Source organism: Convolutriloba macropyga, chromosome 5 (genome assembly GCF_964194025.1).
Source record: "Convolutriloba macropyga chromosome 5, txConMacr16.3, whole genome shotgun sequence".
NCBI lineage: Eukaryota > Metazoa > Xenacoelomorpha > Acoela > Convolutidae > Convolutriloba > Convolutriloba macropyga.
The window spans coordinates 50,741,387-50,769,229 of record NC_134472.1 but is presented as its reverse complement, the minus strand read 5'-3'; the positions used below and the strand labels follow the sequence as shown (position 1 = coordinate 50,769,229).

The following is a 27,843-nucleotide window of genomic DNA, read 5'->3' as shown; positions in this document are numbered from 1 at the left end:
AAAATACAATCTGTCAAGTATTTGCACTGGGTCAAAACAATGCTCCGGTAATGATTTTTGCTGACGTATTCAAAGCTCTTTCTGAATTACTTGTGGAGCTAGAACAGAACTGTTGAAGCAACCTTGTCACACATTTTGAACGTCGGATTTAGAGTTAGAAGTTTTGCACCGACTCAGTAGTTAAACCCTATATGATTGCCGAGCAAAGTGTTAACTGCATTCTGTATTGAAACAGCCGGAGAACAACTTTCTTAATCACTGCCAATCAGTTTGAGCTTCCTTGATTGTGGCATGTTTGTTATTTGTTATAAATGTGAAGACCGTCTAAGTCGAATATGGTTGATACATTACTGTAGCTGACCATAACAGCAAAGACAGACAACTCTTGAAAACAAATAACTAATGGCAAAAGTAGATGAGTCAAACTAACAGCCACCCTTCTTCAACAACAGCTCCCATTGAAGCATCAACAATTTCGCTCTTTAAGCTATTTCGTACGCCTTTATTAAGATACATGACGTTAGAAGTTAAATACGAGGCGATTTTCGTTAGTAGATGGTAGCAAGAATTTTGAATGGGCTTTAAAAGTTTTTAAATCGTTTCCTTGGCAACTGCCTTTGCCTTTCGACAATAATTCAAGCTCTCAGCAATTGCTATAGTCGTGCGTTACGTATGCAGCTATAGTGCTAAAAGTTGTCCGATGTTGGTATGCTGAGATCTGTTAATGCGGCGGGCATAATGTCTATTACGCTGAAAAGATGAACTGAACAATCAACGTTTCAGGCCCCTCTATCAAGCTACATTCGTTTACTAAATCTCTTCAAGCATTGTATAGATCTATGAGCGAAATGAAGTGCTTGTTTTCTATACCTGATCAATTTTATCTCTGAATTATCTAACGGGAAATTTCACGGATCTTGATTGTCTGAAACTTTGTTTGTTTGAAACGCCTGCAGTTTAGCATGTGTCTATTTGAAAGTTAAAATACCTGAACATAGAAGTTGAAATATTTGAAAAATGTCAAGATGTTTAACACGTGTGAATAATTTATGCAAAGATGTCTGATGCATGTAGTACAAAAAGGCCTCAAATATTTTGATTTTCAGATTGCGACATAGACTTTTGACTGTGCAATGATTCCGCATCCCGGACCCAGTGGGAGTCCGAGCTATCTTGGTCCCCCGCCCGGTCACATTGGTGGGCCTCCTATGGGAGCTATGGGAATGCCACCACCAGGTACTTTCTATAAAATTGATTAATTAAGAGCTAAAATCGCATCTTTTCCTTTTTGCTCGCTATTCTTAAAGTAGATGAAAACTATGAAATTTGCCTCGATTTGAAGGTAACATGCTTTCCAAATTAGCAGTGCTAACGTCGTTTATCAAGTTATCAGATCGTTTTGTTTGGAATTCTTAACAATTGTCGAAAAATTACAAACTGATAAGAAAAGATTACAATCTTACTGTGTTTGTAGCATTTCTTCGGTAATTGTATTAAGTACATTAATGCATTGGCATGGAAGCCCAAAAAGTACGCTATTGCTACCTATCTACAACGAGTGTAAAACGAACAACTACGGTCTTTTTGTCCTATATTACGAACTGTTCTAACTTCTACTTCAGTTTTTGAACCCAAAAGTCTTCAACAAATGCTGTGCCATAATGAGTCATAATGAATGCTGTGTAACGGTTTTTGGCAACTTGGAGAATAATTACGAAACAGGAGGTTTGCATGTTCAGACCTCATAAAAGCTATTAGTTCAATTTTTTACAATGGTCTTTTTAAAAATTTCCTCATTAATAGAAATCAATGTGTTAAATTTGGTAACCCATTTTCAGATAACATCATTGTTAACCAAGGTGTTTGCCATGGTACTATTATAGGACCTCTAGTTCTTGTTTATACGTCATCGTTCACTCTGCCGATGATACTAGCCCACCTGGTTGACCAATTTTCGGTCAATATCCATTGTTCAGTTAACTTTGAGTTTAATTAAAATTTTTGTGCCGTATTTTTGACTTTATTTTGTGAAGAGTAATAACACCTCAGAGTTTACCATTTCAGTTTAATTGTGCTACATCTCCGCTTCGGTTCAATTTTGAACCATAAACTTTAGTCACTGGAAACATGCAGCGAATGAACGGTCAAATTCACTCAGATAAATTTTTTAGAAGAATGAGAACCTTCTGATCTTTTTTTGAGGTTAGGTTTCGTCAGCTAAATTGTTCAGCTCAAAAAGTGGCGCGATGAAGCTACCAACAGATATAAGGTCTTTGGGGAATATCAGCAGACAAATTCGTGCATTCAAATCAAATGTTTTTTATGGGAGCATGTATGAACAGCCTCAGTTGGATCATTCATTTGAATATGTAATGGCAACCATCATTTTAACAAAAAAATCATAAAATAATGAAATATGTATTTATAATGTCGGTATTAAACTCAACCGTTTTGCTTCTTAATTTACGTTTTAACCAAAAAAAACTTTGGTCACGCTAGTCTCTAAATTGCTTTCGTTCATAGTTTTTAGCGAATAATTGATGAGTGTATGGAACTTAGGACTATTTTTAAAATAATAATAATAAAGCTGAAATGTTTTTGCTTGTTGAAATTTTGGTCTGTTAATTTCTTTCACATGATTGATTTCTAGGCCTGACACCGCCAATGGACCCGGGAGCCCTAACCCCTGACCACCCTGTTATGCCTCCTCCAATGAGTATGACACCAAATGGTCCCATGATTCCACTTTATGGACCTGGTGGCGGAGGCATGCCCCTTACCAGTGCGGGACCTTTGCCCATGGCGGGGCCGTCACCTTCCTCTTTGTCACCTCAGCAAATAGATGGCCGCCTGTCGGGACCGCCGCCCCCTATGCCACCCCATCCGGGAATGCCGCCACACTTTCCCCGGAGAATATCCTTTCCTCCTGTTGATTTCAAAATTTACGAAATGTGCCGTAAGCTGCAACAGAAACCTGAGGTATGTCATGTGCATATTTACAAATGTTGGTTTCTCTTGATGTCCTCTAATGCATCTTTTGTTTAGAATTGCGACAACATTTGGTGGGACCAATTTGTATCCGACTTCTTTGAAGATGATGCAACGTATTCCCTTAATTTCTGTCTAGAAGATGGACCCAAACGTTACTGTAAGTAGCATCTTTGCGTCGCCGTACTTAGAAGAATAATTTTAAATCATATGGAATTAGCTCAATTGATGCGGAGTTTGATTGTGTCATTTGCTGGTTTTAGCGTTTGGTCGACATCTAATTCCCCGCTACTTTCGCACAATGTTTGACAGTGGGGTTGCACAGCTTTGGTATATCCTACGGAATCCAAAGCAAGACGTGATTCCCTCTGGTGCAACTGGAGGAGTCAGCATTATCCTAGACTGTGGAAACACTCTAATGTGTACATATCATGCCAAACCAAGTGCAGCACACGTGGCCACAGAAGGCAAACTGTGTGTAGAGTTTGCAGCTTCGCCCGGAGGTGATTTTGGAAGTATGAGGGTCCGGCATTGGACATTCACTCTGGGTGCATGTCACGAGTACCTTCTCAGACAAGATCTGCAAGTAGTCAACAGAAATATTTCCAGTGTACGTACATCAAAATTAGAAAAAAATATCCCGAAAATAGAAATAGACAACTTTGACAACGTTTTCACTCTGTTTTCAGAATTCAACCGAGCTTTCAGATGTCAACAGGACTCAACTAAATAACTTATCAAAGAACATTACTAGATGTGGGTTAACAAACAATATCCTCAATTATTTAAGGGTAAGCTTTGTAATAATTTATTATTTTTTTTGTATAAGCTAATCGTACACCCGTGTCTTGAAGTCTTCTGACCTAATTTTAGGCAAAATGTGAGGCTGCAATTTTAAAACATCAAATGGAATTTTCACTATCTTCAAATATTTTGGTCAAACTCTGTACAGCTAACAAATGTTTATGCGTTTACAGCTCTGTGTAATCTTGGAGCCAATGCAGGAGCTAATGTCCAGGCACAAGATTTTCGGCGCGTCACCGAGGGATTGTCTGAAGAACACGTTATTTGAAAGGTTTCAACGAAACATGGCACCTCCTCCTCACGGTCCACACTCACAGCCCATTCTACCCGGAGGCAATATGCCTCATGATACCTCCTCAAACAGTTAGTAATTATTGATTGCCGCAAAGCGATAGCTGGGTCTATGATTGGCCGTCTCTTGTTTTCAAAGAATTTAAATTGTATTGGGGCGCTGTCTTTTTGCGACTCAAAGATGGGTATTGGTGAAGGGGGATGGCATATCAGGCGAAAACTCGATTAAGCGAACAAAAATTTTGGGGCTATTAGGCGGAAATCCTGAACTGAAGTTTTGTTGAAATTAGGCGAATAGCGATTAAAACGAGGTACTTGAAAATCCAATCGATGCCATAAAGTTGCCAAAGGACCCAATAAGTCGTCTTTACATGTTACAAACAAGTTGTTAAAAGTATCTAAATGTATCACTGTTTTCAATGTTTTCCAGGTCTTTTACTCTACTCAATGTCATCACGGCCAATGATTTTGATTTTTAAACAAGGAAACAGGGAAGCATGGTGAATGTTTAAACTACTTAATAGTAGCTTCAATAGCTTTATTGGCTATTTTGCTGATTTTTAGACCGAATTTTTGCCATTTATCGTCTATTGTTTTGTTTTACTGCCTTAAGTGGGGTTTGAAAGGAGCTTTAATAATTATGGAGGTTTTGCATATCAAGTGATTCCGTTTTTTGGCTGAAATCTTTAGTTTTGTTGAGAAATATCACAAAAAATCGAAAACTTTTGTTCCGATAATTTTAAACACGTTTCTTAAGTCATAATGCATTATGTTATCAAAGTTTATTAGAGCGATTGCTAGCTGATATTAGTATTAAGCTTAATACCCTTCAGTTTAGAAGCTGAAGTAAGTATAGGTTTAGAATCTAACTGAAACTGCACGCCAAATTAGAACAATTTTTGAAACTTAGGAAAACCTAAGAAAATTTTGTCAATTTCAATTTCTTCTTTTTTCTGTTTCAATCCCGAAGTGCGTCTAGCGGGTCAATGGCGGCTATTTGCCGGCAATCTGGCGGCTATGTTCTTTATTTTAAATCAAAGAGATAAGTTCAAGTGAGTGCTTGTCACTCTATTTGAAGGTTATTTGAGGGCAGCTAATAGAAGTAGCAATAAGGTAAACAGCAATAAGTTAGCAATAAGGTAAACAGCAATAAGTTAATCAAAATATAACATCTACGCATTTTAAAAAATATCGTTTTTTGATCTGTTTCTTTTACTGTATTTTCGAAACTGCAATCTGCCAGTCATGTTTGGCGTTTCTGTCTCATTGGTTAACATCAAGTCTAACTTTGTTCTACATCACTTCACTTGTCGGATGAGAATGAAGTAATGTTACCCGTTAAGTTTGAGGACACGTTTTAGCTACTTCTATTTAGCCTTAGGTGTGTAGAATAAGTAAGTCACCCTTCAACATTTTAGTTAATGCAGTTCCTGAAAGCAGTTCCCGGCCAAACTCAAAATCACGGAGAAAACGAAAAAACTCGAGTGCAGCTGGTGGTGGTGGAGGAACTGGATCCGGGTCCAACAATAGTCCTGGAGCAACAAATGGGCCTAACTCTAATCAGAATTCCTCTGGCGGAGGGCCTGATTCCGTTGGTGGATCTGGCGGTGGCTCAGGAGGCAGTGGAAGCAAAAAGAAAAACAACTCTAATTCTTCAGCTAATCTTCCAAATTCCGTCTCTCAAGCTTTCAACCCGTCCAATGTGGTGAGTATATTTTTGTCGATTAAGCACGAAAACTTGTCAGCTACGAAAGTTTCCTCAGTGTGGAATGTCTTAAAACAATACAGTACAACAGAAATGGAAGACATTAATTACTAAGTAACTAGGTTGGAAATCAATATTTAGGACGTTCTGGTGGTGGGAGAACCGTCATTAATGGGTGGAGAATTCGGGGATGAAGATGAACGCAAAATCACGAGGCTGGAAAACAATTCAACAACTACAAATACCGGGGGTTTATCAAATAACACCTCCAAGGTGCCAAGTGGAGCAAATGGAAATAACAACCCAGCAATTAATAACTCCCTTATTCCCCCACCGTCGCCTTTGCAGGGATCCAACTCTAATCCAATCATGAACAATCTTAACGGTAGCAGAGTGTCCAAAATGATGAATGGTCCGGGCTCCCCGGCCACTTCGATCGCGTCGCAACTACCCAACCTTAATTCCAATAAAGTCATAGATCTGCCAACCCCAATCAACAGCTCCTCTATGCAACAATCTAGTACAACGGCACCTAACAGTGCTGCGAGCTCAGCTAGCCTAAACAACACGCCTTTAGTTAACGGGAACTTTCCTCACCCACAAAACAGTTCGCCTCATCCGCCCATCAACGGTGGCCCTGTCATGCCATCTGCTAACGTTAAATCAGAACCGATCCAAATTAAGTCGGAGCCCATGATGAATAACTCGACACCATCTCCTGCTGGACCGGAAACAGTTGGCAACGTGCCGCCGGGTGGTCCCCGATTCCAGGGTATGTTACCTCCTCCCCATGGTGCCATGAACTCAATCGGAAATCCTAATCATGCCGAGCTGAATAATTTGTCAGCTAATGACGCGGTCGTCTTCAATAATAACCTGATGCCTAACTCCGCAATGGTTGTGAAGCAAGAGCGGAAACCGCAGCAAACGCCTTCACCTCTTAGTAATCCTAATCCTTCGCTAGGAGGTCCAACATCAGCGCTCAACCAGCCGGGAGTACCGCCGAACCTGAACGCTCCATCACTACCTCCAACTGCTGGCAACGGAGGTGGTTGTGGAACAGGTGCAATGGGTCAGCCGACGGGGCCTCCGAATATGAACTCAGCTGATGCACATTTTATGCCAAACCAAATGCCTCCGCACTCGACCAACATGCCACCCAACGAGTTTAACCACTCTTTTCCTGATATGAAGGTGAGGTGTTCAAAATTGCGTCTTTTTATATTTGTGATTTTTTGACGCAAATGCGAGAATTCAAGGTCTAGTTCAACACTGAAAATTCTCAGAAATACGATGCAGGACTTTACTTAGTTATTAATGGCAGTGATAGCTGAATATATCATTGCCCTTAGCTTGGTTTCTTTCGTCAAGGTTTTTGGTGCGACCTGAGACGTGTTTGCTTGAAATCATCTTTTAAGTCATTTATGCAATTAATGAACAAGTTATGTGCGTGTCGTGTCGTCAATGTGTTCATTGGTTTGATTTTGTTCATGCGGTTGAAAAAGTATTTTGTGACACGTCTTCACTCACTATAAAAATGTTTTGCTTACTATAATTTCAGGCGTTAATTGAAACTCAGAATGTCATATTCCGATTTGAAATTTTTTTGAGGGCTGTTTTTACTACAATTGAATTTACTGCAATATTTAACAATTAATTAGGCGGTTAACCCACGTTTTGAAGTTACGACGACAGCAATTAATTAATTGCTCCGAAATTTGAAGCAATGATTACAGTCGGGTTGTTCTGCAGAATTGTCCTGTGGCTGTTTTTAGCTTTTTGGTTTTCAATCCTAGGCGTTCACGTGATTACTTGCTTTCGAACAAAATATCGAAGCAATTATTGAAACTTTAATGCAACATTATCGCTTGATCGGTTTTGCGCTTTTGTGCATTCTTGACTTTTTGTGACTTTTTCACCCTAGAATTGTTCATTTTCAGAGATGTAAGTTGCTCTTTTTCTGAAATTAAGTTTAATAATAGCCGTGTCAGCAATTCCAGGCGGCTATTATTGCGCTCCCCATTTTTTTTTACTTTGTCTAACAGATTTTTGTTTTGTCTTACCGTGAGGTCATTTCAGCTTTTAGGTCAATTGCGTGACTTACCTCACTTAAAAAATGATTTCTGAACTCACTTATGGAACTTCAATTTTTATGAACATTTACTAGTTAAAGATCAATAGTGTGCATCTAAGTGACTTAACTATAAGTCTTAAGTTTTTTATTTCGAATATCAATTTTGAGAAATCATTTTACGGCTTTTTCCTTATAGACCATATGTGTCTTGAAATTGACAGTACTTATCTAACCCAAAAAATTCTAGTGGTCTACTAAAGAACTTTTGGTCAATCGGCTACGTTTCCTAATATAAAACTGATTGTGGTTGAAAGGGAATGAAAGACATGGCAGCTGAATAGTTAAGATGGCAGACCGACATCCGGGAGTTCTGGTGTTCGAACCCATTTGGGGTCGTTTTTTGCACCCATAAAACATTAAGTTGTGCCCCACAATTTAAATTTCCCCGCCCGTCATTTGAGAGCAATTCATACGACGTTAGTTGGTTTATGTTTAATTGCGCTCAAACGAAGCAATTATATTACTCCTGTTTTTCTTTTTTTAATGCGATTTTTCGCTTGACCGATTTTTGTCTGACCCATTTGACTTTTCGTCCTTAAAAATGGGATAAACAGGTAGCGCCCAGCAGGCATTAAGTATCATTAGAGGCCCGTAGCCGCTTTAAGTAGCCCTTCAATTCCTTAAAGTGTGAAAATTTAGGGAAGACCGTAGTTTAAGGTTAAAAGGACATTTTTAGGAGTTTTTGAGCTCAAAATGTTGCAATTTTTAATAGCCGCCCTCATCTTCTCAGCCGGCTATTATAGCGCTCCTTTTTTTTACTTCGTCGAATAAAAAAATGTTTCGCTTTACCTCATTTTGCCGCCTTTTCAACATTTTGCGTGAAATCTTTTTGACTTCTCTAGGCTAGTTTCTCTCTTCTCTCATTCTGCTAAAAGTGATTTTGAACATCAGTTGCTCAGCAAAGCAATTCATAATGAACAGTCAGTAGAAAAAATTGAAGTCAGAAATAGAAACGGGATAAACCCATAAAGCCCAATTTTAGATGCCCGCTATTTGAACGTCGTTTTTATAAGTATTAGTTACCATCTCTAATGCTTATTGTTATTGATAGTAGCCCCTGTAGCCTCTCTCTAAGAAACAGAAGTATAATCAACTACGAAATGGCATCAAAATAAATCGGACTTAAAAAAATGTTTTTGTACAAAAATCTTTTTTTTTCAATATCTTCTGTTATTTCAATCCCAATCATGCTTATTGGAATCAGCGGCGGCTATTTTCCGGCAATCTGCCGGGTATGTTTTGTATTTTTTCGTCAGTTTTCGATTTTTTTGTTGGACCTGTCTAAAATGGAGGCTGGTTAAAGTTGATAAAGATCTTTTGCAAGAGATGAGTTTTGACTATTTTAAGAGCTATATGTTTTGGTACGCCAAGCAAACGCACAAATTTACACTAGTTTTGCAGTTTTTTTATAAATTTTTAAAAAATTTGTCATTTTTTGAATTTTTTTCAATCCCTGGTGTCACAGAACCTCCTCTACGAGACAATGAAATGGTTCTGAAGATATTTCTATGACAAATTTTAGAAGGAGTTTGTTAAAATTTGCTATTCTTTTTAAAATTTTCGATATTTTTGTCCTTTTCTGAGTTTAACGAGCATCAGTGGCCAATGAAGTTTTTTTTAAGTCTTGCTTGTTGGTTACAAGAGAAAACTCCGGAGCCAAAAAATGGTTTTGATCTTTTTTCCGCTTTGAAATCTGGAAATTTTAAAATTTTGCTTTTTTCAGTTTTTTATGATTTAGTGACTAACAAGGTTAGAAAACTAGAAGTTGCAGAGTCGGAAAATATTGCTAGCTCTCTCTCTCACTCTGTTGGGTGAGGTTTCTTTCCTTCTCTTTCTCGTTCACGTTTTATCTCTCTCACACCATCTATCTCAAACTCTTTTTCCCTCTCTTTACTTAACTCTTTCGTTGATGCTTCATTTCAGCTGCTGTTATGTGGCGTGATGTCATCATCTATTACCCTCATTAACTCTGATTTATTGTAGAAATGTTTTATCATAAGTGACTTAGTTATCACTTTCTCGAAACTCATTGTTAATTGCTCTCAGCTGATATTTGTAGCACTTATATTAATCATGTTGGTCTTTTTATGCGATTTTTTGCTTGACCGATTTTTCGTCGTACCCATTTGACTTTTCATCCTCAGAAACGGAATAAAGAAGTAGCGCCCAGTGGGCATTAAGTACTCTTAGAGACTTTCAGCTCACTAGTCTCCAAGTTTGCGATTCACAGAAAATGTTTTTGAGAATTATACTTATGGGTGAAGGGTGGTTCTTAGACATTGACCCCAACCCCTCATCACCCCACTCACTAACCCCAATCCGCACCCCTGCACATCCTTCGGGCAGTAGGCAGTCAAAGGTCCCATCCCACCTGATCTGTATAATTGGCCTATATAAGATGCAATAATACCATTTGATGCCCCGGATGACTTACAATAGAATCGTGTCAGTCACAATAGATTCTACAATTTTAGTCTCGCGTAAATAGTAGCGATGGTGAGCTATTTCTCAGCCTAAAGTTTTCTCAAAATAAATTTATTATTGAGCGAAAAAAGGCTTTCTAAGGTAAGTTGACTTTGTTTGTGTATCTTTTTCCGAGTTTATCTTTTGAGTTGGTTTTTAATGTCCGTTCACAGTCAAAAGGAGGTCTAGTCTTTGGTTTGGTTAATGAAACTTTTTTAAAATTTTTGTTCAGGACTTGGCCTGCCATGTTTTTCTCTTTTCTTTACATTTCGTTTGACGGTTTTTTTAAGGTACATTTTTTTAGTCTGACTTACCTCACTTATTGTTTCAACTGAGAAGAGTTGAGAATTAATTGGACAATTTTATGCAATATAAAAAATCAAAAGAAAAGGATAAACTGGTAAATCTTGGACACTAAGACCTTAGGCTAGCATAAGTAATAAGTGAATTAGGGTATCGAAATTTTTAGTAAACGCTATTTCTAAAGGTATCTCTAAGTATTTCAATCCCGACGTCGGTCAGGTTAAATAATGTTAATTTTTTGCTAATCCTTAAACAAATCCTGCAAATAAGCAAAGAAATTGAAATTAGTTTAATGTACTATAAAATAAATGTTAAGCACTAGAAGTAACTCAGTAAACGCGTCGAAACATCATCTAAGTCTTGTTGCCGTGATTTTTTAGCTGTTGATGAACCATGATTTTTTTATCCGGCACAAAATGAAACTGGGCATCTCAATTACTCTAGCCATCTGATTGGAATATTACAGCAGAAACGTGAAGTTGATGTGGGAAAGTGAGCTATGGTCACTTTTCAATTGTAAATTGTGTTAACACTGCTTCAAAAATTCTACTGAAAGGAATCTGGTTATCTGTAGCTTTTCTCTTGCACCACAGCAACTCTTGATAATTCTTTCTTCAGAACCAGACCCCTCTGAATGCCCTCCATAACAGCATGGAGATGAAACTCGGAGGTCATCCGGCTGGACCACACGGAGGTCCCCCATTCGCACCCTGGAGAGGACCACCGATGATGGGCGGAGCTCCACCTGGGCTGATGCCTCCAATAGGTATGCCCGGTCCAATGGGTCACCACCATCGTGCAGACCTGCTGTCGAATCCTGCCGCGGCAGCTGCCATGAATGCTACCATTGCCAGTCCCGCCTTCTATTCCTTACATCACAAGTGACCACCACCCAATTGTGTCATACATCACCGTGTAAATATTACGTCACATCCGATATATAGCAGTGTTACATAATCAATGGCGTCACCAACACCCCTTGTATCTATTGGATGGCGTTGTTAAGCAGTTTTACGTCACAAACTTTGCGCAGTCTGTATTACTACGGCGTCACGAGTGTGAAAACTAATATTGCGTCACGAATATGCCATCATCGAACAACGTCAGCAGTATTGCGATGACGGAATTTCGTCTGTGTCATTAAATAACTGAGAAGTATTTCATAGTGACTATCAGGATTGATATGGATTGTAATGGTCAGAAGTGACTGGACCCGCTTCCGGCCAAGGAAGAGTTACGGAGAGTTGGAGTTAAAAATGACCAAATGAGAATTAATTTGCAATTTTATTTGTCCCATTGGTGACAACTTTGTACAGCAGCTAAAGGACAGAAACTTAATGCGTGACTTTAGATGTGATATTAACAAACTTAACAGAAGTTATCTTCAGTAGTATTGATGGAGAGTTATCACATTGAGAGTAAAGAGTAAAACTTCTCACTTTGAGATGATGAACATGGTTTGTACACCTTAGTAATAGTAGTAGTTAGTACTACATTGATACCTACCTACCTACATACATGCACCTAACAGCAATCAGGTCTTTAGCTGGCTGTTCACGTTAGTGCGTGAGTCAATGACGTTAAGATGTGTTGTTCATTGAATATGAATCGTGCGAAATTACAAAACTGCAGCAGACGACTAATAAAGTGACGAAATATCTCCAATCTATTCAGTTGCTACTTTAACCAAATCAATATCAACTCTTATTTGTTCTTATTTGTTCTCTGATTAGAAGTAGCCAAAGTTACAACGTTTTGCTCCGTTTCGTTCGTTTGTTCATTTCAGTTGTGTCACTTCCAAGACCAACTAAATTAACTTCACAATTTACAATTCTAGTTTTCACTATTCTGTAAAATCTCTCATTTCATGTTCTATGATTTAAACTGACCTCTAAAGATTTGAATGGTTAATTTTTCGATACAGTTTTGTCAGATAGCTATTTTTCCAATGTTGTTTTCATTTTTTGTAATAGAGTACAATCATAATGTGGATAATTTCGTGCATAACTTTGAGAGCTCACTTCAAATACAGTTGTCGTATAAGTTCAATCTTAAATGCAGTTGAGTTGATGATATTTCTGAGTACAACCGTGATATATATTTTATTTAAGTTCATTTTGATTTGTCTCATTCGTTTTAAATTCCTTCTTTTCTTTGCCTCCAAATTTATGAATCTCTATTTTCTCAATTGTTTGTTTGTTTGTACATTATTCTCAATTTGCAGTTGTCACTTTAATATTGTCGAAGGCTGTTCAAAGTTGACTCAAATCGCTCAACTTAGTTAACGCCACCGAATTCGAACAGATTCACTAGTTATTGAGCTACCAAAGCTCTATGCTTCTCAAAGGCAGTTCTATAAATCAGTTATGTTGCTCTATCTCTCTTTATCTCTTTCTGTCTTCTATATATCTCGGTCGGGTTCTTCTGCGATTGAGATTGTGATCTGATGTTTAGTTGATATTGTTAGTTATTAATTACAATCTTTTGTAATAAATTAATGAATATTAAAAATTTAAACCCTTTTTAAATCAAGATAGAAGCCTTGGTCCGCGGTTGTTTAATATGCCTTAGATTTCAGGTGCTGGGACGCGCTCTTTTAGGAGGGCTTATTGTAATTATTCAGTTGCTCCAAAATAAATTTTAAGTAGTTATTCAGGGTGATTATCGGGTTTATCGTCTTCTCAATTTTTTTTGAAAACCAACCTTTCATCGTGCAAATAATTTCTGGCAATTGTTTGATTCGAAATTTGTCTTCAATCTGCAGAGCTCTAAATGGTTTTTGCAAGTTTTACTTTTTGGCTTTTCATGCTATCAAACAAAGTCTGTGTCGCTCTCTTCTGTCATTTGTCTTCTGACCGAGATGACTTTTTGAAGTAACTTTTTTCATTCTATTTTATGGCCTTGGCCGTCTTACATTCAATTCGAATGCTTGAAAAACAGTTGCAATTGACTACATCAGTTGTTTGGTTTGGAAATGCCTGCTATTAAAGACTATCTGAATAATTTTGATTTTGCCTGGTAAAGTTAATAAATGTATTTTAAATAGGCGCCCTCAGCTTCTCAGCCGGTTATTATAGCGCTCCTATATTTTTTTTACAATTTGAAGAATTTGAATTGTATTGGGCCGCTGTCTTTTTTAAAGATGTTTTCACCTTTCTTTGACTTTCAGCTTTCAAAACAGGATAAACAGGTAACGCTCGGTGGGCCTTAAGTTGCTATAGAATCCTTCAGCTGGTTTGAGTTGTCTTTAAGGTGGCTATTGTAACGAAGTTGCTAGGAAGGTCTAAGTTCAAGGTGAAACCTTCAAATTTGAAGTTTTTGATCACAAAAATGTGCTGTTTTTCTTGTTTCTTAACCGTTTTTAAATTTTCTTAAACAGGACTTCAAATGACATTTGGTTTAGCTCCTAGTGGTCTTTTTCAAGCTAGAAATGCTCTTCATAACAGTTTTTTGAGATATTTGTTTTAGTAATGCAAATTTAATTACCAAATGATGTAGTATTTATTGCAATCTTTTTCAAGTTTTTTGAAATTGTTTGTCGTTTTTTGAGTTGTTTGATCTCTGTGGGCCAATGAATCGTTTTTGGGGCTTACAAATGGGTTACTGGATAGTTTTTAGTGGCCACGGAATGGTGTTCAACATGTTAGTTTCGTATTTTTTTTTGCAATCGTATTTTTTCTAGATTCAGGGGCCAAATAACCTACTTTAGGGGGTATTATTATGTTACTGCTTAGTTTCAATGGAATGCTTTTCTACATTTTATTTTTAAGAATTGTAGCAATTTCTTGATAAAAGTTTTTTAAACATCAGTTGCTCAGCAAAGCAATCTTATGTGAACAGAATCTTAAGCGAAATCAGAAGAAAAACGGGATAAACCCATAAAAGCCCAATCTTAGATGTTTGCTACTTGAACTTTATTCTTATAAGTCTTAAGTGAACATCTCGTGTGTGTTTTGGCATTGCTACTAGCCCCTGCATTTCTTCATTAAGAAACGGGAGTATGCATAGCTACAAATTCAAAGCAAAAGAGTTCGCACTTTTGAATTGTTTTGATACAAAAATCAAAGTTCTATTCCTTAAAACAGAGTCGGTTTTATGGGCACCAATGGTGGCTTTTTTCCGGCAATCTGCCGGGTATGTTTCTTGAATATGGAATTGATTTTTCTAGAATATAGGATCAGGTTTATTTTGTTTAAGTCTAGTAGATCCTTCAAATTAACAGCTGACAAGATATCCAGTGCCAGAAGAATCGAAAGCTTTAACAAGGAATTTCATTTTGTGTTCGGTATTTTGATTTCTTTTGGTGCCAATCGATGGATTAACTTTTAGCTAGAGTTTTTTTGCAAGTCAGTTTTGCCGGAGAAACGAATTGGGTTTAATGGCCTCTCCAAAAAATTCTATTTAATTGTACCACTCGTCAATATCTTAGTCTTTTCTTGGTGTCAAGTGCTCTACTATTGTTTTTTTGTAAGTTATTATAAGTTAACGGTAAATATTAGACCTCAGTTCATTGTCCAAATAGACCTATTTTAACAAGATCAGCAGCCGCGAGAGGTTTCCACCGCTAACTTGTTTTCAGTGGGAAAGTATGCCATATTCAAGTGGGGTTGGCTGTTGAAGATAGCTTATTGCGAAATATGAAATGTCAGATGGCAAATGAGGTTTCATAAGTATTTTAGGTTGAATCAGGACCTAAAGGTTCTCTTTAATGAATGAATTGAATGCTCGAGACGCAAATGAGGAATGTTATGATGAAGCGACTAAGATTTTTTCTGCAGCGTTGAGGTCGTTAGTCATACTGATGATTTCTGTCAAACTGCGCCCCAACTAATTTTTTCAGTCACCAAATTTGTAGTGTTCTACTTTTTATTGAATCGATGTAATCGATTTGTTAAGAGTATTAGACTCATATATCTTGTTTAAGCGTCTTGAAGGGATGTGACCTTTAGTGCTAACTGTTTTCTTATTGTTATCAATCAAGTCACGTTGTTTTGAGCAAGCAAGTACTTCACTCGATTTGTCATTTTTGGTAACAATTATGATTGCTGGCTCTCCCTTTGCTCTTTTAATGAGATAAGGAATCTCAGATTGAATCATTGTGCAGCTATTGATAGCCGGGATCTGAGATTGGGTCTGCAGAATGTGACTGTGGTATTGGTTTCGTCCATACAATTATTACTACTATTTCTGCTGATGTTGATGAATTGACAAATTTCAATTTTGATGCTGCTGCGTGGTTTTGGTGTTTGGGAATTGTTGTTTGGTGACTAGTGGTAGTGGTGGTGGAGATTGTTGGTTTTTACACTGTGCGGTACGGCCTGTTTCATTACGATATCCCCGCCCCCATTTAAATGCTGCTGCTGCTACTGTTACTGCTTTCCCACTACTTTCTTTCTTCGCTTGCTACTATTACTTCCAATACAGCCAACCATCACGACGCGCATAAGGTGAAGGGGAGGAGGAGGGGGGAGGGGAGAAATTTTCTTGGTTGCTGCTTTGTGTGCCAGTAGTAACCACTGCCACTACTACTTTTAGTAGTAGCTTTCTTTAGTCGTTGTGGAATTCTATTATTGTGATATAGTACACTACCTATTATTACTACTACTTACTATATTGATTCCCACTTTTTCGCCTTTTCCTCCTCCGATTTTCCCACTTCTGGTCCCTGTATCTATCCGTCTATCTATCTAGCCATCTATCTATCTATCTCTAAACTGTAAACTGTGGCATTGGCAACATAGCAGAATAGAGTAAAGTAGAATAAAACGGGGCATAACAACAGCATTGTAGCTAACTCGGCGGCGGATAGTTCAGATGCTTTTTTGCTTGAGACTTTTTGCACGGCGGAAGACAAACACTTTAAACTAAAGCTTGTGCTTAGTTGCTTGCTTTCCTCTGCGCTCTACTCTGCTGTCGTTTTGTATCAGTGTGCCTACTATGCTTTATGCTTTCGTGGTTGGTACCTTGCCTTCCATACCCTAGCCTTGTTCTGACTAGGAGAGAGCGCAGATAGAAGACTAATATACCAGCACAACTACTACGGCTAATTCCCACAACTTGATTGCATCAGCAGTACTAACAGTGTGCAAAGTGAACTGTAGTTGGAGTGGCCCAGTTAAAGCGGCAATGAAACAAAGGTGTATATGTACATAAAGAGCATTTTCATTTTTTGTTGTTATTTAGCTTTGCTATCTCTGTTTATACTAATACTAGCTCTATTCCTTCTTCTATTTCTGCTGCTGATGATGATGAAACTGACTGCTAGTTGTGGTTGTAGTAATAGTATGTAGATATAAAGTACCGCCTTCCCTCTGTTGGTGTTTTTGTTGTTGTTGTTATGTAGAGAGGTGGTGCCGCCAGTACTACTGAGAAGTGACTAGTGATTTCAGCACGTATTGTGTTAATAACCACCGCTACCACTGTCTAACTAGCTACTACCATCACTATCTCTTTCTCTCCTTCCTTCATTGGCAACCAGGAAGGAATTCAACTGAGCCGATGCTGCTACTGCTGTATCGATCAGCATAATCAAAATCTTGCCCGCCCTTTTTCCGTCTGTTTCAAAGGTGGCGATATCACGCTAGCTGATCAGTATACAGAATTCGGTTTACTGTTATTCATCCGAAAGAACGATTCTTTAAAAGATTTTAAAAGAAAGCCATTTTAGTCAAAACTGAACTATTAATCATTTTTTTTCAAAATTGAACTGAATTATTGCAATGTGTTGAATGGTTTTGTTCGTGATAGGGTATTGTGTTATATTAGGTCTAAAACTTCCGCCAATTTGTTTCATTTGCAGCCATCACCGCAGTAAAAAAAATAGTGATATTTTAATTGGTAAAGGGAGATTTAATCGGTGAGATTTCCTCTCGCATCGGTTATTTGATGAGTGAATCAAAATTGTATTTCAGTCGCTATCTGTACAATGAGGTTGGATATTTTTATACTAGACGCGCCTGTTCTGCTAGTGGGGCAATGTTGTTCACGTGATGGTTAGTTAGTACAGTGAAGTGGGCTGAAGAAAGGCGGCAAGCGGGCCACGCGGGGAGACTAAACTAAGCTGAGCTAAGCTAGTTGCAGAGAAGGGGAGGGGTTTAGACTAAGCTAGGCTACCATTAACCACCACAGCCTGCTATATTGCTACTGCTAAAACTAGCATAGGTAAGGGATGAGAATGGGGCTGCTGTTTTGTGTTGTGTTGTGCTTTGAAATGAAGGGAGCGGCGGAACACTGGTTTGCTTACCACAGAACACAAAGCAGAGCGAAGCTAGGGAGGGAGTTATAAGGAATGGATGGATAGATGATAGGACAGCAGTGTTTGGTATTGTTTAGGGAAAAATAACTATTCAATGGTGAGGGGGAGTGAGAGAGTTAGTGAGAAAATGGCACGATACTATTTCACTTTCAAAGCTATTCGCAGTAAAAAACATCTAGCTCAATATTGTTGTTTGTTCTAGGAACAAAGCTTGCTTAGAGATGTCAAGAATAAAGTCACAAAGATTAATGGAACAATATCTGAAGAAAGCGGGCCGAAGTAGCCAAAAGTAACCCTGTCCCAACTGACTATCTATCTGTCATATTCGCAACAAAGTAACTCCATTCGTCTCGTACCATTTAATGGGCGAGGCCCCAACGTGTTAAATAACAGAGGACTAATTTTTGAGAACGTGAACTATATTTTTCATAAAACTGTGGCTACATTTGCTGGAAATGTGATTAAGTATTAATTGGATTATCCAGACATTTTCCTGTGGCATTGGAGTTGTTGTTCCCTTATGGAAAGAGTTGACACTTTTAGCTAGCCTTCTGATGCATAAATTTGAGTATCCATCTTGATATATTGTCCTTTCTTTCGTTTTCCTTTATTTTAAGCCTAATTGATTTGCTCAATGTGTTCGCTCATCAAACTGTAATGACTGATCAAAATCAACTATTGAGATCTTATGTGATGAAAACTTCAAACTCTTGTGTGATTCATTTGAGGGATTTTCGAAGTTCCAGTTTTATTCTCTGCATTAATTTTTAAAGCTATTGGGGGAACATGCTGTTTTTGAGCCAGAATGAGAAAGTTTACTGAGTCTGGAATTAATTTTTCAACTTAAAAAATTCTTATTTTTCTACGGACATTTTTTTGCTCCCCTTTGCATCACATAACCTTAGTACATTTTTTTTCATATCTCAATTTTTTCGATGGAAATTTGAAAATGTCCGCTTTCTGGTAATCTGTTTAACAACACTGATATTTGGTTTAAATGGTTAGCGCACGCGAGTGTGTTCACACTACCATAGTCGATTGTACTGTTTTGAATTTTTCAAACAAAATAATTTTTTCTCAAGTCCATTAAGGGGGCTAGGGCACCACTTCGTCAAGTGAAACGGTGTCAATTTCTCAAGCTCGGTTTCTTGTAATTTTTTTCGTTCACTTAGAGCACAATTCACTTGTTTTGCATTCTCCTCCATTTTTTGTTTACTTAGATGGTTATTAAGGATCAGCCATTTTTAAAAACATTGGTAAATTAATCCAAGCTATAATTTGTTGGTGTTTTTTTTCAAAAAGAGTGAAAATTTTGGTAATCAGTCCAGGTTCTTCCTATTAAATATAACTGGTTTGAATTATTGTGAAGGAAAATTGGATGTTATTTAGTCATTTAATTGAAAAATTTAAACAATTTCATGTGGATACTTGAACTACGATTTGTTTTGATCTGAAATTCAGGAGTATTGCTTTTTTATTCACCATAGGTTTACATTTGTTTGTACTTTCGTGTAATAGAAAATAGTTTTTTCCACCGCTGTCACTCAGTTTTGTTTTTCCTTGGACATTGTGTGCAGAATTATGCTGGCAAAAAAATGAGGTCTGCTAGTACATCTCATCAATTCTTCAGTAACCGAAATTGTTTTACTCTTAGTTTTGCGTATAGTGTGCGTTTAATACGTGATTTTTAATAAAGAGAATTGTAGTCAAAGTTCTCCAATTTCATGATGTTGTTTATGGAAGAATGAATGAAATTGTATGGAATGTGTGTGTAGGAAATTCGACTTCTTTTCTCTGTCTCATCCAGGAAATGCAAACTACAGTATAGTTAGTTAAAGAGCCGCTAGTCTGTTTGGCCACAGAAAGAGTGGGTGGGAAAATAGAGAATTCCTGGCAATCTTGTGCTTTATTTCTCTTTCCTTAGAAGTTGCGCAACCGCGAGTGTGTTTCCAGTATTTGCTTTAACTATCCCGCAAAGAGTGGTAATAGTTTTCATATAATAATAATATTGTACAACTATAGATTGTACTTTTAAGTTCTCGGTTACTTTCTGATGGAAATAACACTAAATGTGATAGTGAGTTAAATATATGTGTGTTTTGTGTTATGTCCCTAACGCGTGGACACGGCAATAGTAGTACATTTGATGAAGTGTTGAATATTATTGTATTCGGTTTACCTGACTTTTTTTAAACAAAAGCAGAGGTTATACAAGCTTTTAATATTGAGACTTACGTCTGTCAATATTTGCAGCGACTACAAATCAAAGATCGAATTGTAGCTAGAAATTTAAGTCGGATTGCCGACAGTTGTTGAATTCTTTCTGATACATGTAAATTTTGAGCCGAAGTTGAAAAAAGAGGACTAACGAACATGTAGTGATCAACTACAAGCAACTTCGGTGGAATGTACATGTGCTTGTACTGATTCGGTGTTATGTACTGTAACGCATATTGTATTTAAGTGGAGTTAGCGCGATTGAAAAAGTGTGTATTACGCGGTCGAATGTGAATAAGATAAGAACAGGGAATATAAGAAGGTATGTGTAGATATATATGTATATACACTCAAAGAGGTATGAAGAAAAATAAAATCACAGGGGGTAGTTGATGATGATTGGATTTTACCTGTGTGCGTATAAATAGTGTAGTGTAGTGTAGTGTAGTGTATAAAGTGTAGTTTTTACAGTATAGTATCGTCATCATCTTTTGTTAATCAACGCATCAGCTCAAAAGTAGTGCTGTTTTAATGCACATCTAGAGTATAAGCGCTAATAGTGCAGTGGGGTGAGATTTAGTGCGAGTGATGATGATGTATATGCTGTATGTTTTCATTCTTTTTCGCCCGCCTATATTTTCTGCTGAGTTTTACTCGCTTCTAGCACCATTACCATTGCTTGTACTAGCTAGTACGTACTACTGTACCAACAAAAAACCTGGAGCTGGTCGGTTTGCGGTTCTTGTATAAGTATTGTATTGTGTATTGTGTATTGTATTTAGTAGTTGAGTTGTGTTGTGGCTGCCATAGCTATCCTTGTTTCAGAGCTGAAAATCTAAACTCTTGTTATTTTCAGTTGACTATTACAACGAGAACTGTATATTAACACAACAGTGAATTAAATAGAGAAAAAGACGGCGCTAGCTTTCTTTTTTCTTTCTCATTCGCTCTTATATCGGGACAACAACTGTAATACACACAGCAAAGAGAACAGGCCTTATTCAATACAAGGCGAGGCTAAGGCGAACAACAACACGTTCATTACGTACACATACGCGAGCAGAGACCAGCAAGACAAGTAACTAACATAACAGAATAATAAAGACTACCACTGCTACTTATTACAGCTGAAGAAAGAAAGAAAGGAACAACACACATTGCTCTGCTGCTATATCGTTGACTACTGCAGTGCGGTGGACTACTGACTACCAGTAGTAACGAGCACATACTAGCAGCAGTATTGGTATTAGTAGCAGAAAGAAACAGTACTATACTAGCAATGGAAGTAAGTCGTGGTACAGAAGAGGTGGTGGTGGTTACAGTAGTCACTACTACTACTAGTGGTAGCTACAGAAGTAGTACTGGTGGTAGAAAGTATAAAAGTAAGCTAGCAGATAGATACAAGGATAGATAGCTAGATAGATACATAGATTGAAATAAAGAGAGAAAAGCTCCAACACTACTACCACCACCACCACCACCACAGTAACAAAGAGAGAGAAGAGAAACAGCCAACAACGTGAGAGCAATAAGAGAGAGAGAGAGAGAGCGCGGTGGCTGTAGTAGAGCACAATGTAGAAGTATCACTAGACAGAAGTAAAAAGAAAAGAAACGAAACAACGCACAAGAGAGAAAGTAAGAGAACAACAGAATAACAGTGGAGACAACCGACGACCAACAACACAAGTCAAGCTTAAGCAACTAAATCAGATAATTTTTGATGTTCTTTCTCTCTCGCTGTTTCTCTGTCTCTTATTCAAGTCTGTACAATATTCTCACACTTTGTGTGTACCGCGGCCATTATTGTTATTAGTCTCCCCTCCCTCGTGTATGATCGCACAATTGAACAAAGAGTGTAACAACCCTCCAGCTAATCACGCGCTCAATTTAAGGCTTCCGCTTGTTTTGACAAAGCGTATCAAAAATGTCTCGTCGCCTCTTTCTAATGCCATGCCATAAAAAGTCAAAAGGTGGAAATTGACGGTGAAGTCAATCAGCTGTTTCTAAATAATATTCAGACGCTGTCAGGCAACAACAAAGTTAGGCCTTTTCTGGTGCATTTGATCTTTCAAACCCACTACAACAATACTGCACAGATTTGATTTTTTTTTTCGGAAAAAGGTCACATCGAATGATATCTGCGAGGCAGATTTTTTAAAACAATAGCTTAAAAAATGTTAGTTAAAGTTGAGATCTGAAATTGTGCAGAATTTAGAACATACTCTCAGATTATAGAAGCTCTTTCGCCTAATAATATAGAAGCTCTACCAATATTTGACTTTCTAGGGTAGCACTATACTTGGTGTTTTATGACTAAGATGAAATCTATTAGCATTCAGAGGAAGTCGCTAACGTGCTTTTCATAGATGCCCTAAAAGAAAAATTAGGACATCTTCCAAGGTCGCGAAGTCGGTTCTGAATTTAAAGTTTAGCAACAGGCAAATCATTTATTTGTCTCTAGATATGGAAAAGTATAAAGCTTGAATAAGGATTTAGTGAAAAACAAGGGGGCTCGGTAATGTGTGTTTGCACATAATTTTCGACCATCATATCTTCGACCTATTGTCTACCGAATGAGGAAGAGGTAGGAAACTTTCAAAAATTGTTTAACAAACAACTAAATGAATAAAGTATTGCCACAGTAAAAAAAAAACGATAAAACTTGCATTAACGGGACTAAAAGACGAGACAAACTTTAAAGCCAAATAACAATAAATTAATTAAACAAAAAAAGATGTCTTTACAAAGAACGCAAAAACAGTATCAAAATGTCATCGCATCAGATAAAACCAAAACAAAACAAATTAAACTGTACTGAACTAAAAATAAAAAATGACACGTGTCCTTAATGAGACTCCGTAAAAAGTCAACAAAAAATCAGAAAATACTGAGTTCAAATATGTTACCATTTTTTAAAAGAACCATTAGTTTTTAAGTGATTAAGACGTTTAGGTATCAACTGAAAATAATAACTATACCTTTGAGGTAGAATGGAGAGAAAAATTGAGACTTGATTAATCAAATTTTTCGAGGAAGCAATTGAGATCTGACGACTACGAGAAGAACCGAACCAGAAAAACAGGCAAGAATAAAACAAATAAACAGTTAAACAAAAGCGGTAATCCCAGCCGTTGAAACCATGATCAATTCACTGAGACTATCAAAAAATTTCATTTGAAATTCCTTCAGCTCCAAGAGTACATCCCCTGTAGTGTGATATTCAGGCAAAGAAACAAAAAAAGACAACCTCGAAAAGGACAGAAATCCAAAAATCGCATTTTAAATGAAAACGCATAATTTAAGTCGAGAAACCATTAGTTGGTTAAGAAATAGTTACGAAGATATAATTATGGCTTGCTAGAAGAGAATGCAACCTGTATGTATAGATACTACGCTTCTGATTAACAGCAGCAAGATAAAAATTTTCGAAGCTCAGAAATCCGTTAATCTTCAAAAACAAAAAAATTCAAATTTATAACCGTAAAATTTCAACTTTAAGCCGAAAAGAGATCAACTTACATCTCAGGAAATCAATGGGATTTTTATTAGTTAGACTGGACAGAGCTCGAAATTTCACTAAGTTTTACGAAACCACAGTATCGAAGCCATTAATACTTTGACACTATTGGAGCATTAAAACTATTATTCACTGAAAGTACTCTAATTTTTCATTTAAATTTCCTTTGATTATCAATGGGTCCTCTTAGTAAAAGGTCAATGTGAAAAAGTGAGAAACCGCAATTATTTAACATTATCGAAAACTCTTGAAAACAAAACGTCTAAGCCCTGAAGACAACAGTGAAATCTCATTTCCAATAAAACGCAATGATTGTTTTTGCAAAACCCTGATTACAACTGTCAATAATGAGTTCGAGTTATATTATGGCAAAATCAGGAATAAAATTAAGAAAGATAAAAAAATCCATCCATTTTTTAAAAAAATGATTTGCTAGTCATTAAAACCATCAATTACGAACTGAAATCGTTAATTACTTTCATCTGTACATCTAACAGAGTGTAGTGAGATCTTTCATTATCCAGATCATATTCAATAAAAGAGTGAAAAGTTCAAGTAAAAACTGAAACTCCTAAGAAAATTTAAGATAATTGTCGCAACCGCCAAAACCCTTAAATATTGAACAAAACATTAAGTATGTTACATTGCGCTTTAAGTGTAATTTGATTTGTCATTAATTTGATTATGTGTCAGGAATACAAGAAAACCTCAAAAATAGGCAAATATGTACGAAATAGATAATTATGCAACTTAAATATTTCAATTCAATATATTAAAATTAATTGATGAATTTTGGATACATTCTGAGTTAAAAACGCAAGAAACGAGGAGTTTTTTAAATCATGAAGACTCCTATGGGAAGTGAAAGTAAAAGTAGCCGTCTCTTTTTTTAGAAAGCTGATGTCAGCAGTTTTCGGGTCTATTTTCTGGCAAACTTTAACAAAGTAGGTTAAAAAAAGCATATTTGGAGATATTTTTGATAAAAAAGTCTGAATCTTGAAAAGTTTTGGCTATAAAACTCTTAGCAAACCATTAAGTAACCCTACTCTATTATCTATGTATAACCAATAACTTTGTTGTTGACAATTCAAACAATTTTTAACAAAATTGGAAAAATTTAGGCAAAATTAACGGAAGAAAAACAAAACAACGGTAATCAGTCGAATGTGAACAAAACACTAAACCTTCATAACTCCTTGGAAAGAACAAATAAAAATATCTAATATTTTAAATTCCTTATTTTACGCTGGGCGGGCTTTTTAATTATACCACTCACAGCTCTCTATGATGAATACAGCGATCGGCCAAAATAGACTGAACAAGAAAAAAACCCATTTGAGCATATAATTCCTACCTCCAACTATGGTGGGGTTGGAACATTAAGGAGGTTACTTGCAAATGTTCCAACGCGTAATTTTTCAATATAATCTTCATTTATGTTTGAACATAATCAAGCTCGGGCTATAGGAGCTAATTGACCAGCAGCTTTATATTTATCTCGGAGGTCCGTTTTCTTTCAGAACAATTTTATTGGACTGTGTCTGATAATAGAGAAGAGTTGTAAAACAGATATTTGCTATATGAAGTTTATCATTTTACCACGCAATACCGAAAAAGGAAGTATGAGGACCTCTTTTTGAACAAGCAACGATTTTTCAAATCGAGAAATACTGAGTTCAAATATGTTACCATTTTTTGAGAGAACCATTAGTTTTTAAGTGATTAAGACGTTTAGTTATCAACTGAAAATAATAACTATACCTTTGAGGTAGAATGGAGAGAAAAATTGAGACTTGATTATTCAAATTTTTCGAGGAAGCAATTGAGATCTGACGACTACGAGAAGAACCAGAAAAACAGGCAAGAATAAAACAAATAAACAGTTAAACAAAAGCGGTAATCCCAGCCGTTGAAACCATGATCAATTCACTGAGACTAACAAAAAATTTGATTTGAAATTCCTTTAGCTCCAAGAGTACATCCCCTGTAGTGTGATATTCAGGCAAAGAAACAAAAAAAGACAACCTCGAAAAGGACAGAAATCCAAAAATCGCATTTTAAATGAAAACGCATAATTTAAGTCGAGAGACCATTAGTTGGTTAAGAAATAGTTATGAAGATATAATTATGGCTTGCTAGAAGAGAATGCAACCTGTATGTATAGATACTACGCTTCTGATTAACAGCAGCAAGATAAAAATTTTCGAAGCTCAGAAATCCGTTAATCTTAAAAAACAAAAAAAGTCAAATTTATAACCGTAAAATTTCAACTTTAAGCCGAAAACAGATCAACTTACATCTCAGGAAATCAATGGGATTTTTATTAGTTAGACTGGACAGAGCTCGAAATTTCACTAAGTTTTACGAAACCACAGTATCGAAGCCATTAATACTTTGACACTATTGGAGCATTAAAACTATTATTGACTGAAAGTACTCTAATTTTTCATTTAAATTTCCTTTGATTATCAATGGATCCTCTTAGTAAAAGGTCAATGTGAAAAAATGAGAAACCGCAATTATTTAACATTATCGAAAACTCTTGAAAACAAAACGTCTAAGCCCTGAAGACAACAGTGAAATCTCATTTCCAATAAAACGCAATGATTGTTTTTGCAAAACCCTGATTACAACTGTCAATAATGAGTTCGAGTTATATTATGGCAGAATCAGGAATAAAATTAGGAAAGATAAAAAATCCATCCATTTTTAAAGAAAATGATTTGCTAGTCATTAAAACCATCAATTACGAACTGAAATCGTTAATTATTTTCATCTGTACATCTAACAGAGTGTAGTGAGATCTTTCGTTATCCAGATCATATTCAAAAAAAGAGTGAAAAGTTCAAGTAAAAACTGAAACTGATTAACAGCAGCAAGATAAAAACTTTCGAAGCTCAGAAATCCGTTAATCTTCAAAAACAAAAAAATTCAAATTTATAACCGTAAAATTTCAACTTTAAGCCGAAAACAGATCAACTTACATCTCAGGAAATCAATGGGATTTTTATTAGTTAGACTGGACAGAGCTCGAAATTTCACTAAGTTTTACGAAACCACAGTATCGAAGCCATTAATACTTTGACTTTATTGGAGCATTAAAACTATTATTCACTGAAAGTACTCTAATTTTTCATTTAAATTTCCTTTGATTATCAATGGGTCCTCTTAGTAAAAGGTCAATGTGAAAAAGTGAGAAACCGCAATTATTTAACATTATCGAAAACTCTTGAAAACAAAACGTCTAAGCCCTGAAGACAACAGTGAAATCTTATTTCCAATATAACGCAATGATTGTTTTTGCAAAACCCTGATTGCAACTGTCAATAATGAGTTCGAGTTATATGATGGCAAAATCAGGAATAAAATTAAGAAAGATAAAAAAATCCATCCATTTTAAAAAAAAATGATTTGCTAGTTATTAAAACCATCAATTACGAACTGAAATCGTTAATTACTTTCATCTGTACATCTAACAGAGTGTAGTGAGATCTTTCGTTATCCAGATCATATTCAAAAAAAGAGTGAAAAGTTCAAGTAAAAACTGAAACTCCTAAGAAAATTTAAGATAATTGTCGCAACCGCCAAAACCCTTAAATATTCAACAAAACATTAAGTATGTTACATTGCGCTTTAAGTGTAATTTGATTTGTCATTAATTTGATTATGTGTCAGGAAAACAAGAAAACCTCAAAAATAGGCAAATATGTACGAAATAGATAATTATGCAACTTAAATATTTCAATTCAATATATTAAAATTAATTGATGAATTTTGGATACATTCTGAGTTAAATACGCAAGAAACGAGGAGTTTTTTAAATCATGAAGACTCCTATGGGAAGTGAAAGTAAAAGTAGCCGTCTTTCTTTTTTAGGAAGCTGATGTCAGCAGTTTTCTGGTCTATTTTCTGGCAAACTTTAACAAAGGAGGTTAAAAAAAGCATATTTGGAGATATTTTTGATAAAAAAGTCTGAAACTTGAAAAGTTTTGGCTATAAAACTCTTAGCAAACCATTAAGTAACCCTACTCTATTATCTATGTATAACCAATAACTTTGTTGTTGACAATTCAAACAATTTTTAACAAAATTGGAAAAACTTAGGCAAATATAACGTAAGAAAAACAAAACAACGGTAATCAGTCGAATGTGAACAAAACACTAAA

The 27,843-nt window shown here is 36.4% G+C and overlaps 1 protein-coding gene across 1 annotated transcript; it reads left to right on the top strand.

Annotated features, from left to right (window-relative positions):
- Nucleotides 1-1,060: 1,060 nt before the first annotated feature.
- On the top strand, nt 1,061-13,205 carry LOC142339442 (uncharacterized). Its single transcript, XM_075389479.1, has 9 exons — nt 1,061-1,236; nt 2,651-2,979; nt 3,046-3,148; nt 3,252-3,598; nt 3,678-3,779; nt 3,966-4,155; nt 5,502-5,788; nt 5,930-6,982; nt 11,307-13,205. Exons 1-9 carry the CDS (start codon nt 1,134-1,136, stop codon nt 11,571-11,573), a joined length of 2,781 nt encoding a protein of 926 aa, XP_075245594.1. The 5' UTR covers nt 1,061-1,133; the 3' UTR covers nt 11,574-13,205.
- The last annotated feature ends 14,638 nt before the right edge of the window (nt 13,206-27,843 follow it).

Excerpts from the sequence above, each read along its gene's own strand:
- LOC142339442 (XM_075389479.1), top strand. The coding sequence starts at position 1,134 with ATGATTCCGCATCCCGGACCCAGTGGGAGTCCGAGCTATCTTGGTCCC. Across the intron at positions 2,980-3,045 it reads AGCTGCAACAGAAACCTGAG|AATTGCGACAACATTTGGTG; the intron begins GTATGTCATGTG and ends TCTTTTGTTTAG. Across the intron at positions 6,983-11,306 it reads ACTCTTTTCCTGATATGAAG|AACCAGACCCCTCTGAATGC; the intron begins GTGAGGTGTTCA and ends TTCTTTCTTCAG.